The 20,749-nt window shown below is 39.9% G+C and overlaps 1 protein-coding gene across 1 annotated transcript; it reads right to left on the reverse strand.

Annotated features, from left to right (window-relative positions):
* Positions 1-14,298: 14,298 nt before the first annotated feature.
* On the reverse strand, positions 14,299-20,215 carry leo1 (LEO1 homolog, Paf1/RNA polymerase II complex component). The gene is made up of 14 exons (XM_061277241.1): positions 20,064-20,215; positions 19,532-19,680; positions 19,048-19,346; positions 18,739-18,947; positions 18,461-18,565; positions 18,290-18,384; positions 17,994-18,142; positions 17,802-17,886; positions 17,572-17,666; positions 17,353-17,487; positions 16,320-16,455; positions 15,735-15,927; positions 15,028-15,125; positions 14,299-14,597 (listed from the first exon to the last, which is right to left on the reverse strand). Exons 1-14 carry the CDS (start codon positions 20,119-20,121, stop codon positions 14,442-14,444), a joined length of 1,962 nt encoding a protein of 653 aa, XP_061133225.1. The 5' UTR covers positions 20,122-20,215; the 3' UTR covers positions 14,299-14,441.
* Positions 20,216-20,749: the final 534 nt, after the last annotated feature.

Below are 20,749 nucleotides of genomic sequence, written 5' to 3' on the forward strand. Positions count from 1 at the left end.
TTTTTAATTAGAAACATGTCAAAATATTAGAAAGAGCTCACAAAATGAGATTTTTCATTTCTTTCTCAGCGACCGGATTCATCCATTGAACCATAAGTGAGTGCTCCACGCTGTTTAATATTCATTTTCTTAACCTTGCATTTCTTTAATTTTTCTGCTACCTACAAAAACGTTTCAACTTTCAAATTCGACCCATAAATTGGATTTCACCCCTGAGTGGGTTGGTTTTGGCCCACGGGCCTTATGTTTGACAACCCTGATTCATTGATTACAGAGCAAGCCTTAGAAAGTAGCCCCCGTGAGCTTGTTTTAATGATCATTATTGATCTAGTGCTGATTACCCCAATTGAGAGCAATGAGAGAGCATTGTGTAACAAATTGTCAGTCAGAATGAGGAACAATGATCTCTGATTGATGGTGTGTTACTATTCCACAATGGCTCTTGTATAACATCTCATCTGGGTGGCCGATGAGCCAAGCTGCGGAACGGTCCAAGAGGGCAGAGCGCAATTTCTCCTCTCGATATCAATGCTCACACACCCTGGTCAAGGAAGATACCAACCACACGACTCTGGTATTTCACAGTGTTGTGAAAGAAGCCCTTTCACAGAACATTTTTTTCTGCACTCTGAGCTAAGGCAGAAAAAGTATTCCCATTCTGTACAGCAAAACAAAAAAGATGAAAAAAAAAAGACTGAAAATTACATCACAGTGCCAAAGAGCTTAGGGAACAACTAATCATGGCTCACCCGTGTCCTGGGTTTGGACATGTGATGTAGGCAAGCTGAGCAAATGTGATGTTGTTTTCGGTCCACAGCAAGTGGCAAAATGTCCGCGTGCCGAGATGAATAAAAACGGTCTGGATTTCGTTGCTTTATTCGTATTCAACAATCGCAATCAGTAATCAGACTATCATGTTTAAAATTACTCGGAGTGCATTTAACATTCTATTGTTAAAAATATAGTTTTGACTTGTCTTTTATGGAGAAGTATAAATAAATAAATAAATAAATAAATAAATAAATAAATAAATAAATAAATAAATAAATAAATAAATAAATAAATAAATAAATAAATAAATAAATAAATAAATCAGAAGAGGTGTATGTACAGTATTTGCGTTAAAAGAAGAAGACTAGTCGAAGTAGAAATACTGAATTGAATCCTGTATATAGTATATAGTTCAGTCATCCATTCATTTTCAACATCAATTATCCTGCTCAGGGTTGCGAGGGGTGCATCACACCTCCTCCCTGTGTTATATGCAGTCAGCATGCCACTTCTGAACCAACTTTGCTCACACAGAATCCAAAGATTCCTCCGCAGTGGTGCACATTATGTGCTCACCTGTTCCAAGATGCTTCTCTAATCTTGCGTCAGCACACAGCCGCAAACACATGCAGTCTTCTCCTCCATACACAACTCCCCTAAACTTTTTCTTTGATATCCACTTTCAAATGTTTGTGTTTGTATATCACGTCAACGATGATCCCTGATGCAATAATCTTTGATTCCAGTAAGTGTTGATGAATCACACTTTCCACTAATAGGGGAGTGGTGACATGCGAAAAATAGGAAAACAGGGTGAGCCTCCGGCCCAAAATATACATTGTTGATTTCATATTTTGACACATATTTGGAACCTGCAAATTTGCATGTTGACAGATTTTTTTTCCAATCATTTTTTTGGGGATTATTTCCTCATATCCCCATGAAAAATATTTATTAAATGTTCATCAGCAATTTGTGAAGAATTATTTTGTGAAGAAAATCTGCATGTACATATTTAGACAAGAAGTGACAATAGATGTTTGAGTAAGCCTGTTTTGTTAAAAAAAAAAAGTCCCGGCAATGCTTCAATGCAGAAAGAGCAATGAAAGCAATTAAAGGTGTTTAAATTCTTTACTGCCTTTTAAACTCTTCTCTCAGCTCATTGTTTTATTTATTGCTTAGCATGTTTCAACCCGTCACAAATTTGTTTTGAAAGTTTTCAGTCTGGCAAGTCCTTTTTTTCTAACTTCCTGCAGCTGAGCCAGATGTCATTCAACCTGCTTGTGTGTGTCAAAGACAGCACAAAAGTCAGTGTTTGGTGACATGAGAGGAGGACTTAGGTTCTGATCTCGTTCAATCTAAACCGAGCCCTGAGAAGCACACGATTACACATGCAGAATAATATCGCAGGCATTTTGCTCACGTAGCTGTCCATGCATAGTACAGTAAGTAACGGTATACGGCTGATCCATATCTATCACTGTGGCAAAAGGTGCCAAGAAAGAATCAACAGCTTCTATTATTTTAAAAGGAGACTGGAGTGAATCCACGGCCATTCCTAAATGACAAGGGTTTACGTCACCAAAATATCTGTAATCAAAAACACACCGCCTGAAAAGGATCATAAAATACTGATAGCTTTGACAAGAACATCAAGTCTATAATATTAAAATGAGTTCAGAGTATCAGGTCAACAAAAGATGCCCATAATAAATGACATTGTCTGTGTGTGATAACATCAACTTGGCACCTTTTGTAACGTCACTCTATTTTATAACACGCAAGGCCAGGTTACTCATAATATTTGGCATTAAAATAAACTCATGGATGTCTTGTGTAGTTGTTATCAGCAATCTGCTGACTGAGCATATTTCATAAATAATCATTTGTATGCTGTTGATACACCAGAGTATTTTATAATACATGGGACTCAAGGTCGTAGTGCTGATACCAAATTTAGGTACAACATTAGGTACATCTGCACAAGTGAATGGAAAGTCCTAATATCAAATCATCAACTTGCTGTTTTTGGTTCTCAAGCTGTCTTGAATTTTGTGAATCTTTTGAATGGTATTACAAATGTTGTGAGTGCAGTGGTTCCATTAAGCATTCACAAAATTACATAACCTTCCCCATTATCTCTCCTAACATATTTCCACTCTCTGCTAGCGTCAAACCTTTTATCCCGCAACAAGTCCCTCTATACCATTGATCATCCTCAGCTTTTTCCATTCACTTGCTAGCAACTTTTTGCTGAAAGTAAAAGTCACACAACCTTTTTACCTCCATCCTCAGGTTCAGTCATTTTATGTAACTGCAAAAGTGAATTGCAACAAAATGGACTGACATAAGAGGAGCCATCAGGGAAATCATTCAGTAGTGTCTGGGAGCATTTTAATCGTGTCTGAGAAGTAATGGCGAATTATGTCCCTAACAGCCATTCATGGCGACAGTAGCATGACATGTGTTCTGCACTGGCATTAGGCAGGAGCCTGTTGTTTTCATGTGGCAGTTAATGAGCCTAAATCAAGCTACTCACTGCAGCACTTCCTTTAGCTTTTCCGACTAAATCGCCCCGGGTCGATCAGGCACGTTTTTCAGCCAGTTCCCAGAATGGCAGATTTAATGGGCTGCCTGTCTGGCCAGTGTGAGTCTCACCCTGCCAAGTTGTCACAGTGTGCTGCCAGCCACTGCATCCTAATGATTGGATAAAATGGTCTTAAAGACTCTCCTTGGGTAGCTTATCTCATCTTCGGGCTGAAATCACTGGCATCCTAAAACACTGTGGGTATATATTTGAGACATGTCAAGGTTTAGAGGTGGTAAAAGTACTCATACTCTACTTAAGTAGAAGTACAGATGGTGTAAAATATTGTAAGAATAAAAGTATTGGGGTAACTCCTATATTAAAATATAACTCGTAAAAAAACAACAGGCTTTGTGATATGCTGCAATTAAGCACAAAGGTAAATTTGATTGTCACATATACAATAGTGCAGAATCAATATTTATCTAAAAAAACAAACAAAGTAAATAGAATACATCATTTCAGTGAGTTCCAGTGCAGAGTTCCAGACTTTCCCTGGCTTTGCAAGAACGCCTGCTCGAAAAGGTCACTGTTTTCATCAGTGCTGGTAGGAGCACTCCTTTCGCTACCGTCAAGAGCAGATCCAGTTTCAAAAAACTTGCCATGGATGGTGAACTATGAATTGGAGCAGTGTGGTGGTTATTAACAGATACGGAACTGTAGTCAGAAACAAAAACCTCTTGCCAGGCATCAATGTTGCAACACAGCTCGAGTGTCAATTGGCATGCACTGGGCATGTTGTTTAAGAAAACTGCAAAGCCTGAGTGATGCAAACGTAAAAAAAAAAGGAGGTGTATAGTGACCTTTGGGAAACTCTCGATCTTGAAAGATACTGAGGTTCAAAAGAGATCATAACACAACCTCATCTGTCCTCTTACTGACCCACCTAAAATAATTTGCTTAATCACACCACCATTTTTTCATGTTCCATTTTTATAAGGGGAAGTCAACCGTCAAACTTTCTTTGTAATTTCTGTGCAGCCCAACAATTCGAAACACGGTGTTCTGATTAACGTTTGTTTGTGGAATATGAATTAAACAGGCAAATGACTGGCAAAATGGCCAACCTCTGAAATGGATAAAGTCAGATGAATTTTGCTGCTTAACTCGTATTCCACATTTGCTTGATCCATGGGAACCAACATTTATATATAGCTTTAAAAAAAATACAAAAGGAAGCACTGTCTCATTGGGCTTCTTTTTTTGGTAGAAGAAATGGTTGTGGGTGCCTGAATTGTGCTGAAGAATATCAGTCATTAATTATCCAATGTCAACTCAACTTTCATCACATTATAGTCAGCTACAAAAAAAAGAAGTGCATGTGCTTGCTTGGCATCCTGCCCATGAACACCAAAACACAAATCTGACAGTGGGATTTTCCAGCCAGGCGATAAATTGGTCAGTAGTTGACTATTGATTGTCCTATGCAAAACATCAATCATTAACACAGTGTTACTATAACACGGTGCAACAGGAAGGGAAGTGGAAAAACACCTTGCAGGGACAATGAACCAACCCAGGTTTGTATTGCAACAACATGTAATCCTCCACCGAGGTATGCTCCGTCCCTTGAACCGTGTGAGGGCCAAGCTGTGTGCGTGTTTTTCCAGCTGTACACCCTACGTGGACTGATAGGCCCTAGCACGGTTTTCAAGCAGTGGGTCATTGTAGTTCACCTGTATCATCATCATCTGTTCATTTGAAGTGCGGAGAAAGACATTGCATAATAGCCCCAAGTCTTAAATGATTAATATTATTATTATTATGTACTTCTTTGTATCCCTTTTATCTCAAGGAAACAATAGGTTGTGAGGTTAAAAAAATATGGGCCATTCCATGTATGGAAGACAATTCAGGCATCATTTCTGAAAAACGGACAATTTATTGAATCTTCTATTGTTTCAAGAAAACCAGGTAATAAACAATTGGAGTATTTGAGTCGTCCAGTTCAGCCATTGGCAGTAGTGTACACTTTTTTAGCGTTAATATATAACGACAAGGCTTTTTACACTGCAGTTGCTCGACTGCACAGGAAGACGACATTGCCCCTTTTGCAGGTGTGCCCATATTTGGAAGTCCTGTCATAGCACCCAACCGAAAAGTAAAAACTGAACCATTATGTGTGTAGCTCACTTTTATTTTCTTCCACCAGATGACTAAAAAGAGCTTAGTATTATGTATTATGAGAGTATTATGACAACTATATATGTTTGTGATCAAACTAAATGTTTTAACAACTACAAAGAAGACCACAAAATTATAGCCCTCCTCCAAAAAAAGTTGATTTAACACTTGTTCTAATATTTAGAAATCACTACATTTACGTTTCTCTTAGGGTGGCTATAACTAATAGAAGAAGTGAATACTTCTGTATTTATTGGACAGATTATTAAAAAAAAATTACAGTGGCGACAGGAAATTGTGTGGACGTTCTGTAACAACCTAAATAATGTCAAATGAGAGCATCTTCTATGTTTTCACGTAGTAAACATTTCCAGTAATAAATGAGACCGCTCAATACACAGAGCGAGTCATCTTGACGTGTAAGTGAACATGCATGCATGGACCTGTTCTATTTATCTTCAGAAATGAATGACTGTGCATACAAATACTGTATATATATTGTCTGTTTTGAACATTTTATTTTCCCTTCAGAGATTATGCAAAGTAAGACTTGGTTGTACTTTCTTTTATTTTGTAGAATACCAGCTAGGTCTCTAAATCTCTGGTTCTTTTATCTAACAACAAAACAAGCTGCCAGCAAACAAATTCCCGTGACGGAAAATCAAGAATCAGATTCAACATATTATTTAGTATGAATCAGGACACAACAAACCATATGTAGTTTTTTTTTCTTTAATTGCATAACTGGCCTTAGTCATGCATGAGCAACCAAACTCTGTAGGCTGTATCTGCAGAGGAGAGTCTCACGCAGAGACAGCTCAGGTTGCCTTCCAAAGTACAAATAAACCAACGTCATGTCCAAGTGGGGATCATCACTTGCACAACCATGTGTGCAAACTACACAAAACAATACCTTGGCACTAAGCTGTAACTTATACTGTCATCTAATAACCCTGCTGTGATTGTCAATGTCTCAGAATTCTAGTCAAAAGCCTTTTCTACTATGATTTTCTTTTTTTTTTTTATGTGTGAAAGAAAGAAATCTGTCTGGCTTGAGACTTGGACTGCAAATTCACAGCCACAAAACTCCAGCCAGTCATTTTTATTTTGAAAGCGCCTAATGTTGGCTGATATTACAGTCGGATCCTAAAAAAAAAAAAACATTGCTTAATTGTTTAATTTCTGTACAAGTGAGGACAAAGAGCGTATTAGTGCGTGGACTTTAAGATAGATAAGAAGGACAAGGCTCCAACTGATTACCATATTCCAGGCTGTATTTACAAAAGAACATTGGATTACTCATGTTAAATATAGCTACACATTGTGCCTCTTGGTGCAGTCGAGACAAAAGTGGAGTGACGCTCTGAAGCGCCATGAAAGCCTCCAGTGGTTACATAATGCAAACAAATTCAAATGGACGTTTTCGCCTCTCATCTCTTTGTGCACAATGTCTCATTGTTATTGCAGAGAGCAAGAAAGGATGGGGATCATACATTACAAGAAGAGTATGTCAAAGGAAGCATATTGATTGGATATTATTAGTGAAAAGAAAAAGGAGGAAATAACAAAATTAGCACTGTGCTGTTGAGCTGCACGTCCCTGTGTTTCCACCTATAGTCCTTGACTTCCTTGACCATTATCAACTATACCAATTGTTTGGCCATTTTAGAAAAAAACACCAACAACAAAAAAACAAAAATATCAGAAGCACGGAGCCAACAATTTATGCAGCGAGAGAAAAAGCACAAACATCTTAATCTTCCGCTACGATGTCAAGATTGAACCAAAAACAGTATAGTACAGTATGTGACCTTGGGTCATTTTTTTTTCAATTGTTTTATTCATAAACTGGATTGTTTGTAATATGGGTCCTTTCTAAACAGAGGTTCCGATATTGTCACTAGTATACAATTACTCAAGGCCGTTTGACTTGAGTTGTATTTAAATAATGGTCAAAACAAACACATACCAGTTACCGTAATTTCCGGACTATAATCCGCACCTGAATATAAAATGCACCAGCTAAAATGAGGGGAAATTTTTTGTTCATACGTATATAAACCACACCAAATGAAATGTCCTTATTTATATTACCTGTATTACCAAAACAAATCATAAAAATATCCTAAATAAATCGTAACAGACTATAAGCCACAGGGTTGAAAAGCAAAAAGTTGTGTTTTATAGTCCGAATATTGCGATTTAGCTAAATCCAGTAAGGATTCCAGTATTTTCTTGAACTGAAAAGCGATTTAACATGACTTGATCTTGACCTGCAGCCCCTCTTTATCACCTGTCCTGTTCATGCACAATGGTAGAAACATCCCAAAGTACTTTGGCATCATGTCAATGAGTCACAAACTACACAATGTTTGTTGCCTACTCTCCAATAGAAAAGACTGCAAATGTTCCCACATGCGCTGACACAGCAAAACCACCACTGTCCCCCTCCTGCAGCTACAGTATGTGTACTTTTGCCGCTTCCCCAACCTCCTATAGCCTTCTCCACTGCAGCATTTCCTCACTCTGTTGGCAGTGGCGACGCTTGGGACCTTTACATGCCATGAGAACAAGGAGAGCGAGAGAGTTATTTGGAGGAATAAATTTAGCACCATTACCTCCAGACTGTCAGACAGGTTGGCGCTAAAGACAATAAGTCAGCGGTAAAGTGGTACTAAAATTTCCAAGATTCGTGTACTAGTATGATCTTTCTTTGTCCTCACTAGTAAGACAATTCAGCATACTACTAGAACAACTTGGGCACTTACTAGTCATGTTTATGTGCTGTTGAGAAAACATTGCTGTATTTGTCGGACAGTTACGTTACTAATGAGGCAAAACTATGAGTGGGTATTAAACATGCCAACTAGTTGGGCCTATTAGTGTTACTAGTGCACCACAGTAGTGAGGTGAAATAGTGTCCCAGTAGCCCAAGTAGTGGCACTAGTAGTGGAAAAAAACATTACTAGTAAGACAAAGTTGTTTTACTAGTGCACTGAATTGTTTTAGCAGTGATGATGAAGGTCTTACTGGAATTTGACTGGAAGAAAAATAATTTAGGCAGATTATTACAGTGTTTTATTTCTAGAAAAATAACAACACAAGGGAATTTTTACCTCAACTGCTCCCCAGCTCCACTTTTCCTCATGGACATTTTACACTGCAGCTTTGTTCATTAGATGTCGAAAGAGAAAAGTAGAAAGGTATGTAAGCTCACATATCAATCCTCTTAAAACTGATTAAAGCCTTACCAGGGGTCGCACTCCATCACACCGGTCAGCTGCCTGCTGTTATGCAACAAACTGAGTTCTCCGTATTCTGACTCTTGCCGCATTAAGATTCATAATACACCCATCAATCATTGAACACGGGAGATATTTTTCAGCTGCATGCTAGTAAACTAAATGGAGTGTGATGATTAGTTAAAAGGAGCAGCCGCAGTCTGTTTTGATGGATCACTTTCATTTCTTCAGTTACTTTATGTCTAAATTAAATTTGTTCAAATTTGCAGTCATCCATCTCGTTTTTTTTTTTTTCTTTTTGCCTGGTGAGAAGTGGGTCAAACAAAACATGTGAGAGGCCCACGCCACATCATTGTCCCCTCGCCCCAGGTATGACATTTGTGTGTTGTGTGCGTGTGTGTACTTTCACTCTAATTCTATTTGGGGACGTATCCATGGTGATAATGATGTGAAGTCGTTGAATGGGGACAGACAAGTGGATGCCTCAGTTTGGTACAGATGGGTATGAGCTGCGCTTTTCCTGCCAGTCTATTTGCCCATTGGAAGTGAACTAAAAGATACTCAACACAAAATGGAAAGAGCTCAGCCAAGGTAGAATGGTCATTATGTCATGCGCCTTTGTCACTGAGGAACGGAACATGAAGAGAGAAGTCTTGAATAAAAGAAAAATGCTATTTTATTATCAGCACGTAATATACTATTATTTAAAATATTGGACTCCGAAGTAAATTTCAGGATGTCATCGGCAGGTTGCAGCAGAGAGACTGAAAGAGTCAATGGATGGCATAGGCCTTAGAAATTAAAATTCAAAGACCTGTTGTGAACTTTGCCATTCAACTCCTTGTTAGTGAATGGCAAGAACTGAACCGTTGGACGGTCACGTTCAAAAGTTCTGGGTAAGTCGCTGGAGAGTGAAAATAAATACATTTCACAAACAGAGAAGAGCCAAATTTAAATAACTAAATAAAAATGCAAATTAAATATATAAAATGAGACTTTTTGATTGTGAAGAATGAAGTTATTATTTTAGCTGCTGATTGCATTAAATTTTCTTCTCCAGATCGTTTTTCCACCACCTCTTTGTGCGGTACTAATGACTGACAATGAGGCACTCATGCAAGTGTGAAGCCCCTGTCCATGATGTCCATGAAATGTTTCCCTCATGGAAATTAGCGTTACAGATTATTCCCCATAATCCTACACGTGAAACAAACAGTGTTGAAAACATAACCTTTTTAAAATTACAGAATTACGGAATTACAGAGGCTGAGGGACGGTCAAGAGTTGAGTAAGAGCTCGTGACGCATTGAGCCACATATTTGTACATTAGCGACACGTAAGGCTCTTGTGTTTCTCATTCCGGGTGTCAGTATAGTCCACGAGGTTGCATAACCGGGACCCAGCAGCATGCACTATTCCCGACAATGTTTACACATGTAACACATCCATCGTGGAAAGAGTTATCGCTCAAGCACTAATTGAAATATACAAATGCCTAAATCGGCACAGCAGATATAATCGTGCTACAGTGTCGCACCATTATGATACCGTACATCGAGAATGAAACTTTCTCACAGACCTCCACCAAGACCACACAATCCTTATTTGGATTAGAATCACAGAAGATGCATAACAGTGCATGCCAAAATGCAAAGATAGCTCGAGTCCCTATGCATGAGCGATCTTGCTGTGTGGATTTACCTAAGTAAGCAGGGTAAAGAAACATGGGTGACACAGCTACTATGGACATGGACATGAGCTGATGACAGAGAGAGAGACAGGTGGGAGACAGTTTGGCTTTGTGCAGACAGGCCGGTTAAATAACAAAATAATGAGGTCACTCAGGAGCAGTGTGTACTATCTCAGCGGGTTCTGAAATACTGCAGGTTGCGGAGAGGAGGGATGAGTTCTCAGGCCACTGCAAACTATAATACTGTTCCAACTCTCCACCACAAGACTCTGCACCATTAGCTTATTTTCTCTCTCTACTGCCTCCTACATACTGTGTTAAGACGTAATCAAGTATTTTACTGCAATCTGGACATTTTCACTTGCAAGCCACAAATGATCATAATATATAGCCACAAATAAGAATAATAAGCCACAAATAAGAATAATAACAAGCCACAAATGATCATAATAGATAGTAATGAACATTTGTTGCTTCGTTGCAAAGCAGTTTAGATATTCAATATTGAGTTTATAGTGTCATACAAGCTGGAGCTACGCTGACATCGAGACTCCTGAACAAACACGTCACACAGCAATATTTTTGTTTAGTGCGTGCTGCAATGTTCATATTGTGCAATACTTGTGCAACCTGCAACACTTGAATGTCTTCACCTTTGCACATCACATACATATTTCATGGACAAATTTCAAAACTACTTATTATTGGTGATATAACAAGGTGTGCAGTGCACTAACTTTTGTCAAATGTAAAAATGTGTTGAGCAGATGAATTCCACCCTTATGTTGCATATATTTCCAGTGATTATTATTTGTGCAGACAAAGTCAGTGAAAAATCATGCAACGGGCCACATGAAAAAATATTGAGGGTCAGATTTGGCCTGCGGACCTTGAGTTTGACACCTCTGTGCAATTTAGCCCTACTGTGGTAAACATCAACTTAGAACACTCTGCTTGTTAATTCCTGACCTCCACAGCGGTGCCGCTTGCTTGTTTTTGTGGCGTAACGGGCGCTCGGAAGAGCTCCTTACTGGTGCTAACCAATTGTTTACCGATTAATCTCTGTGTTTTGAGCTGAACAGGCTGACCCAATTTGGTAGGGGTCAGCAGCTAAGGAAACAGACAAGACGCAATTGTTATAAATGTGCATGTGTGCGTGTTTATTATGAACACCTGCTAATACGTAAGGGAAAATGTTTTCACAACAAGGCCAGGTTGCAGTACGAGGATCTGTGTCATGTGTAAGTGTTTGAGAAGTATTGTGTTTCCCTTTTATTTATTAGTCTCTTATATAAGTATCAGCAGGGAGAAGAGTCCTGCTGAAGCGGGTAGCAAAGGCCACCAAGATGTCAGAGTGTGTAGTCTGACATCTTGTGCGTATGCTATTTGAATAAGCTCTCGTTGTTTGAATCGTTGCCGTGATTACATTTTCATCTGTGATTTAGTGTTATGTATGTGAATATATAATATTTACACTTATTTTACTAGCTTTCAAAATTAGTTATCCATCAATTTGTTGTGTATATGTGAAGAGGTAATACATTTTTATAGGGTCACAGTCATAATAGTCCACTGAGGGGAACCATAATGTGCCCTGCGACGAACATGCAGTATAATGGAATAATTGTTATTCTACTGATGCACCTTAGTCATTCCACTCGTGTATTTAATTGTCTCACTAGTGTGAATGAAACAAGTACTAGTACATGGAGGGACCGAACACTAGCTATCAAGGATGTTGATTAAACGCTCAAGAGCTTTCTCTACATGTTTGCTTACACACGTGGACATACACAGTGGTCAAGAGAAGGGAAAGTGGAAACAAATGTGTATTTACAATAATTGAAGAATCCTCAAGTGAGTGCTGTACCTATGAGTTAGCATAGCAAACTGTCTTTCTTTGCACAAAATATGATGTAACATGGCGAGTCCAACTTTAGACGGGCCTGTGGGAAGATGGGGGTAGATAAAGACAGAAAAACGAGGGGGGGGAAGCAAGGGGAAAATGCTGCAGCCCCCCACCCCACCCCATCCGCCCTCTGTACTGACAGTGGAGTGCTCCCTCCCCTTTTGCTTGATAACCACCACCACCCTTGCCTCCACTATGCTGTGTGGAACAGGGTTTACATAATCCACTGCAGTCTGCAAGTGCAGCACATCACTCCTGACATAACCTTCACTTTGCAAGACATGAGCCGTGCAAATTTTGCATCATGAGGCAGGGCTGCTCTATCAAAAACCATATGCATTGCATATTCTTAATATGCAATTTAAGCTCCATATATATGGTTATAAACCTGGATATTAAGATTCAGGAATAAATGCTGATGCACAGGAAGACACATAGGCTGGCCTAAAAGTGAGTTTGCTGTTAACAATGGGAACATTTTGCCCTGAGCCATAGCTGTTTGACATCCCAGGTGACTAATGGCATTTGGTGGGATACACCCTTTGCTGGTTGCCAGCCAACTCAATTTAGGGGCACACACAGCATTAGTGTAAGTTTATTTTCTATTTGATTGTATGTAGCAACAGTAAACACACACCATGATTGTTGATTTTTGAGTTGGTGTTTTTACATTTTATTTTATAGTACAGAATACAGAAAAGTCTGAATTGAATTGTTGCCTAATAACTGAAACCTTTTAGTGTAGAGTAAGTGAGTGAGTGAGTGAGTGAGTGAGTGAGTGAGTGAGTGAGTGAGTGAGTGAGTGAGTGAGTGAGTGAGTGAGTGAGTGAGTGAGTGAGTGAGTGAGTGAGTCAGTGAGTGAGTGAGTGAGTCAGTGAGTCAGTGAGTGAGTGAGGGAGTGAGGGAGTGAGTAAATAACAATGCTCGATCTTCATTATTTTACTGTATTTTTTAAATTAATTATTACACTATTTACCAGTTTGAAGTTATTTCAGTGAGTGAGTGAATAAATAATGCTCGATCTTCGTTCATTATTTTACTGTATTTTTTAAATTCATTATTACACAATATTTACCAGTTTGAAGTTATTTCAGTGAGTGAGTGAATAAATAACAATGCTCGATTTTCATTCGTTATTTTACTGTATTTTTTAATTAAATATTACATAATATTGACCAGTTTGAAGTTATTTCAGGCACCATTATGGGTGTGTCTTTCTTTCAAAATCACCAATAATTTAGCCTAGGTGGGTGCTGGCTAGGTCAAATGAATGTATGTCCTTGTTTGTTTCTGTGTGACAGTGCGTCATTATAGTGGATAAGCTTGAATTAGTAACCAGTTCTGTTGCTGCATTCATTCATTCCTGTCATACTGCGTATCGATAGAGACAACCTCGTGTGACCTTGCCTGGTATGAAGGAGGAGGAACATTCACGTCACAGGACTAATAAATGAAAAGGGGATTGCGCCTCACTTATATTACATCACTCACAAAATTGCCTTGTTAGCCTCAAAATGTTACACAATAGGGCACTATATATAGAAAAAATATCAATATTGCGATATTGGCCCATGTGGTATGCATATAGCAGACATGCAAGTTTTTTATGGAATTGTATGCTTTCATTTAAATTTGACCAGTCAGATGCTAACTTAATGCACATTGCCATCCAAGAGTTAAACAATATCTAATAAAATTGTTGACTTGTGTCACTAAGTTGTGGTTACTGGAGCCTAAATATGGCAAAAGTGATATTGGCATGAACATTGTTTGGGAGCCTTACTAGTAGTATGTGTTTGCACGACATATTTAATTCACTAAATATGAATTTCAGTGGAAAATTGCAACTTCTTGGTTCTTAAAAGCACCTTTTGGTGAAATTGACTCGCTTTGTAGTCTTTTATTTGGAAGAATTTCATAACCTTGCTGTGTGACTCATGCATTTGATTCACATTGTCAGAAAAGATGGACAAAAGGCTTTAGGAATGTTTATTACATAAGACATTTATTTCTCACTTCAGCTGTACACAACATCAACAATTGTGCACACCTACACGGAGCTTTCCTTAAAAATATATACAAAACAAGGGATGGATGTTGGGCCGGGCACTGAGAGTTTTATTCATCGTCTTCTTCTTCCTCCACTTCTTCCCCTTCTTCCTCCTCCTCCTCCTCTTCTTCATCTTCCTCATCACTGATTACATATTTCTTGGCCTTCTTTGTGGTTATTTCCTCTTCGTCCTCTGCCTTTCGTTTGCCTAACCCCTCACCCTCCTGCAATAAACACAAATAAAAATTCAAGCACAATGAATGGAATCAAAGCATTAAATCGTGAACAAACTCTTTCTTCATTCATTACATTCTGTTTATTTGCAGTACTAATCAATGTTTTTGTGTGCAATCATATAGAATGCTATTGTCCTGATTAAACACATCACCAATGTTTGTTGTTTTGTGGGGAAGGATAATGTATACCAATCTATGATATAAATAAATAAAAAACAGGCCAACTGTTGAATGCATGCACACTGTTAACCGCTAGTTGCACTTCTTTCGAGTGGAAAACACGAGTATGCACTTTTACTCTTGCTCGTTTTTTTAAACGCTCATGCAGGCAGGCATTGTGTTTCAAAGTTGGATACTCAGCCTTGCGCTGGTCGGCACCACATTGCCACCTGTGGGCAGAGTGGCATACGACACTCACCTCATCACTGTCAAGCTTTTTGGCCTTCATCAGTCTCTGGGCCCTGTCGTCATCAGAGCCTTCATCGCTGTCTGATGAGTATATCCTCGCTCGTTCCTCTATGGAGTGAGACAGAGCACAACAGTTGGTGACCTCATAAAATAAACATTCTTTGAATTAATAGAAAGAGATTTGGAACATGTCCATTATTGCCACAGATGGTGAATATAGTCACACTGTACTGAAATCTGATAATACTAGTACAAATTCAATTTCTTTACCTAAGTAAAAGCATTTGAGGATGAAGGACCAATACATTTTACCATTACACAGACAACAGTTGTTATATAAATAGCCCTGAACATTTTTTTCTTCAAGCTGGTATAGCTCTCATTTTATGTTCCAATATTTATTATACAACATCAGAGCCTGGCTCCAGAAATGAGGTATTTCTCTGTTTGACTATTTCTATTTCACTTGTGCTTTTATTGTATTTGAGGATAGGCCAATCTGTTGTCCCTGTTTTCTCGCCTTGAGATTTCAATCAATCAAGATTTGAACAACCGTCGACTTTCTCTCGTTACATCACATTGTCGTCTGCCTATTTTGAAAAACAAAGCTTCGGAAAGCACAGATAGCACAAAAACAAATACGTGTCATTTAATTATAGCCGGAAAATGTACTTAGGTACAAATATTTTGTTACCTTCCACCGGTGTCAGAGCTCACCTCTCAAGCCGCCTCCTCCTTTGTATTTGCCCTTGATGGCCGCCAAGCTAATGGACTCCTCCCCCTCTTCTTCATCATCGTAGCGATCGGGCTCTAGGTAGCTGCTGCTCAGGCCTCTTTGATGCTGCTTCTCCCTCATTCTCCTCTGTTGCGACTCTCTACGGATAGATGCTCGCAGGCGCTCCTCTTCTTTCTACATTAATGGAAACCAGTTGGAAACTAAATTTAAAAAAACTACGAATGTAGTATTACACAGCCCATTGAGGCAACTGTACACACTGAGTCTGTCGTTGTATTTTTGTCTCGTTTCTGAAAAAGTTGAAAAATGACTTCGGTGACTTAACGCTATTAGCCGTGCCCAAGAAAGATTCTGTGTGTAATGGCTGCTATGTTTGAGTTGGCAGCAAAAAGTCTTGGTGACAAAATGTTGCCAACCACAGTCCACCATTATTATGTAAGCGTGTCACGATGTCTCTTTATGTAAGCAGCTGTGCTGTGTGTATAATACACACCACGGGCCATTTGGATTCTTTTCTGGTGGTGATAAGAGCGTTTTGAAAACAGAAACGGAATAGAACGCCGCACCTTAATCATTTCATTGCGGTGCGACTCTGGATCTCGTCCAGCCATCGGGAGGATTCGGATCTTCTGTGTCTTGGAACAGCGGTCAGCCAGAGACAAAGTCATTTTCCTGTGTGTGGCGCTGTCAGTGGAGTGAGGCCTGGCGAGGGAAATGGACAACATCAGAAATCGCAGCAAACCCCAGTATTTCTCACACCCTAACATTATTTCAGATTTTCCCCCCCCATTGTTTCTTAGTATAGTAAATCTGAATTTAGGGATCGTCCTTTCCAGTGAGCATCACAAGTGAGGTCCCCAACTAAACTACAGTAATAGTGATCATTTCCACAGAACAGACCAAATTGTTGTATGCCGTTTCTAGTACGTGCTGCTGTTCTGTGTGTGATTAAAGTAGCAGTTCTGAAAACTAGTCACTAATTATAAGTGATATAAATATAAGCATCTATCAATCTATGAGCGGTAGACCCAAATAATGAGCAATCACTCTGGTAGAATATTTATCACAATCACACATCGGGTTACTTCTTAATTGTCAAATCCCTGTTGATCGGGTCAGATGAATTTTGCTGCAACAATTGCGCTTATGCGGTTTCATATTTCTTAAAAATGGTTTGGCAACCACTGGGTTAATCACAGCAGAAATGTGAATCAAAACACACTGCCACAGCAAAACTAAAGGCAATGTCTAATTTGGCAGAGTGAGGCACTGTTGTGCACTAAATCAGCTTTGGGTTGCATCCCACCAGTCCCATGTGGTCTGAGAAAACAAAACATCAGGTGGACGAGTGGCAGCTAAGCGGATTACACAAAGTTGGGCAGCTTGCACAAGCTAATTGAAGGACTTGGAGCACATTTCTCAATGAAGCACGAATAGAGGCTGCCATGGTTGCTTAGAGTAAGATTTAACTTGGGGCTTGTTAGAGGAATACACAGCAGAGGACCTTGCAGCATTTCTTGAGATTTCATACTTTACGTTTCCTGCCTTTACCAAGCCCTTGATTTATTATTGATAACCCACAGAAGAGTGTTTGACTACCTGAATGTGAGCTTGGTTTTGAACACAGCCTGTCCCTGCAAGCCAGTACCCTGGCGGATGAACAGGTGGTTGTGGTCTCCTTGGAGTGGTGCTTTGTAAACGTCAAACACTTCATTCCCCAAGTGGAGGGACATGCTGCAGCAGAAAGCAAAACGCTGAGACTTGAGAGACATTCGGAGAGCAATCAGACAAAGAGATAGGTCAACAGTGAAGACGCACCTCCCGTCGGACCATTTGACAATGCGTGCGTTGCTTTCGCGTGTTTCAATTCCCTCCTCGTCGCGCTTGACTCGCCAACGAATGGTATTCTCCACCTGGGAAATTGAACCTTTTACAGTAAGCAACTCTGCGTAAGCGCAAACACTTCACTTCAGTTAATGAGGCAATGACTGACTGACACACTCAACCACATTTAGTTGTACAATAGACAAAGAGTGCAGTGGACACACCTTCAGCTTCAGCCTGGTGCGTCCTTCTTCATCCAGCATTTCCTCATCCTCAAATTCATCCTCATAGTACTGTGGGTCAAAAGGCCTACAAAGGGGGAATTCAAATCAAATCAGATTGATCATTCAGAGGTTATACGTACTTTAACACTGAGTACAATGTGCGTCTGTCTAAAAAGTGTAATTGGCTCGAACCTGGGCTCCACAGAGAGAAAGTTGGGCAGCTTAACAAAGTAAAGGTCAGAGCCCAGGTCAGTGCTGACTTTGGGGATCTCGACTTCGATACGAGTCTCAGGCACAGGCTCCTCCTCTGCTTGCTCCCCTTCCAAACCATCTTCCGCATCCTAAAGAGAACAGCTTATCAAACTCCGCTTCATTGAGCCATGATAAAAGGGATTAGCAAAACGAGTCTCAGAAAGATGCTCTGAGGGATACGTGGTAATTCTTCTTCAAAATGACAGAGACAGTAATGAAAAAGTTGAGTTGGCTACCATGGGCTGTCCTGGGGTCGGAGGCTTTTCTGCATCACTGTCAGAGGAAATATCGTCAGCTTCGCCGAACAGGTCATCCGCTACAGCCTTTTTGTCTGTGTGGGAGCAAAGAATGAACAGTCTTTTAAACTCTGGCTGCTTCTGTGAATGGTACTCATTAGGGCACCATACTTTCATTTCCACCACTGTCACTGTCAGAATCTGAGTCTGAAGCAGCTTTTGTTTTGCTTCTCCTGTGGATGAAATCATCTTCACTATCGCTTCCTTTCGCAAATTCTGAAAAAAATACAAAACAAAAATTTACACAATACACCTCAATGCGTTTTTTGGCCCGTTTCACTTGATCTTGCGTGTATATTACACAAACCAGCTGAACTATTAATCAGTCATCTGCCGTAATAAAAATGGGCGTCAATATACATAGATTAGAGCTATTAAGTCCACTGTACCTGACTTTCTGTTCCTGGGGCCTTCATCGTCTGAATTATCCCTTTCTTCGTCCGAGTATTGCCGTTTCTCCTCTTCGTCTTCTGATTGGTCACTCTTAACCCTGCCGTCCCACTTCTCATCATCAGAATGATTCTCCTGGCCTGACCCTTCTCCATCAGAGTGAGGGGTGGCCCCACCCGACCGCGGGGTTCCAAGGTCACTCTGAATGCTACAAAAAAAGAAAATGAACAAGAGAGATCATAATCCCTATCAAAAAGGTATAAAATCACAAATTGTGCAAAGTCAAAACATTTCATCAGAATCTGTACCTTCTGTCAGAGCGGATGCTGCCCCTCTCAGAGCGAGGACTCCCCCCTCCAGACATCCCACTGCCTGCCGGGCTTCCGCCATCTGAGCGGCGGCCTCCATCTTCCTCCTCCTCCTCCTCATCGTCTCGATGGCCACGCTCCGAGCCACTGCGATGCTCTGCATCAGAGTGTACGTTCTCAGCCTGATCCGAGTGCACGCTGGCGTCGGACTGGTTGCCCGATCGCTCAGACTGGTTGTCGCTACATCCGCTGCCACTGTGTTGACTGTGCTCTTCCTCACTGTCGTCTCCAAACAGTTCCTGGGAATAACAAGATGTACAGTGAGCCCTGTCAAATAAAAGATGAACTGCGATATAGCGAGGATTTGCTAAATACAAGTCTTTCTACAAGTTAGTGTTTTCTTACCAGTACTTGCCTCTTACATTGTTAACCATGTGATATTTCTGAGTCTCCTTTTAGCCAGGTGTCAAACAGTGGCACACACCTTATTTATACTGGGTTTTCCACCCTCCTGGCCTTCATCTTCGTCGTCGTCATCTCGTTCTCTCTCACTGTCACTACCACTGCCAGATGCGTTGCTGGCAGAACGAGGTCGCTCTTGCTCAGAGTCAGATCCGGAGCCTGAAGCAGAATCTGTGGGACATCGATCACAACATTAGGTACACGTGCACTTACAAATGATTTCATAGTGAAAATATGCATTAAAATTCTGCCTAATTATTGCATTTAGAGGAGGCAGTAATTTACGTATTAAATTGTAATTCTAATCTGTCAATGGGCTATCAACTCAAACTCTGCTGTATGTTTTGCATACTACGCAGTAAACCAAATCACACAGTCGACAGTCGCTAATTGTATCCTGTGCTGTTAATGTGTTAGCATAAGTGCTAACAAACAAGTGTGCGACTGTGCGTTACCTGTTTTAGCCTGGTAAGAGCTAACTGGGTTTTTTTTACTAGGTGAGCATGCTAAGGTCATACAAGTAGCAGATGAAAGGCTCAAATAGAACTCCATACCTCGTTGATCATTATCGCTGTCTCCATCACTACCGAATAGTTCATCCATATCCGCCATTCTTCCAAAACGGTGGAAATGTGACCTACCGGAAGTATTTAGGAAGACAGATTCAACTTCCGTGGTCACGCCGGGGACGTCAGGCTGTTGAAGTGCAAATAACACTAGGGAGCGGTAAAACGCAGGCCTTGATATGCAGCTTTAATTCAGTGTGTAAAGTAGAACTATTTTTATTATTGGTTACGTTTTTTTCCCCACTAATGACAGTCATGCCAACTAGTAGGGCAACTCTGACATAAAAGGACAACTACATATACAGGAATGAGGTACAACTCTGCTATAGTTGACATTCGCAGCAACTCGTACAACTACTGAATAATGTTTATTTTAAATTATTATGTCATGATATATCATGTGGAGCATACAATTTTCATTTAATGCAATAGTTTACCTCACTAATAATATTGTTACGTAGTATTACTAGTTCAGTACAGTTTAGCAGCATAAGTGGAGCTGGTCAAAAGTGGCACAATTAGTGAGGAAAAAAACATGACTGTCAGACATTTAATTCGTGCACCCTGGTCTTTTTAAAATGAAATGAAAATAAATTAAAAAGCACAAAATATTCTGGAACTGTATTTCATTCAGATCATTTCCGCCTGACTTGCATTTTTTCCCCTTTGGGGGT

This window comes from Syngnathus typhle, linkage group LG4, assembly GCF_033458585.1.
Source record: "Syngnathus typhle isolate RoL2023-S1 ecotype Sweden linkage group LG4, RoL_Styp_1.0, whole genome shotgun sequence".
Lineage (NCBI taxonomy): Eukaryota > Metazoa > Chordata > Actinopteri > Syngnathiformes > Syngnathidae > Syngnathus > Syngnathus typhle.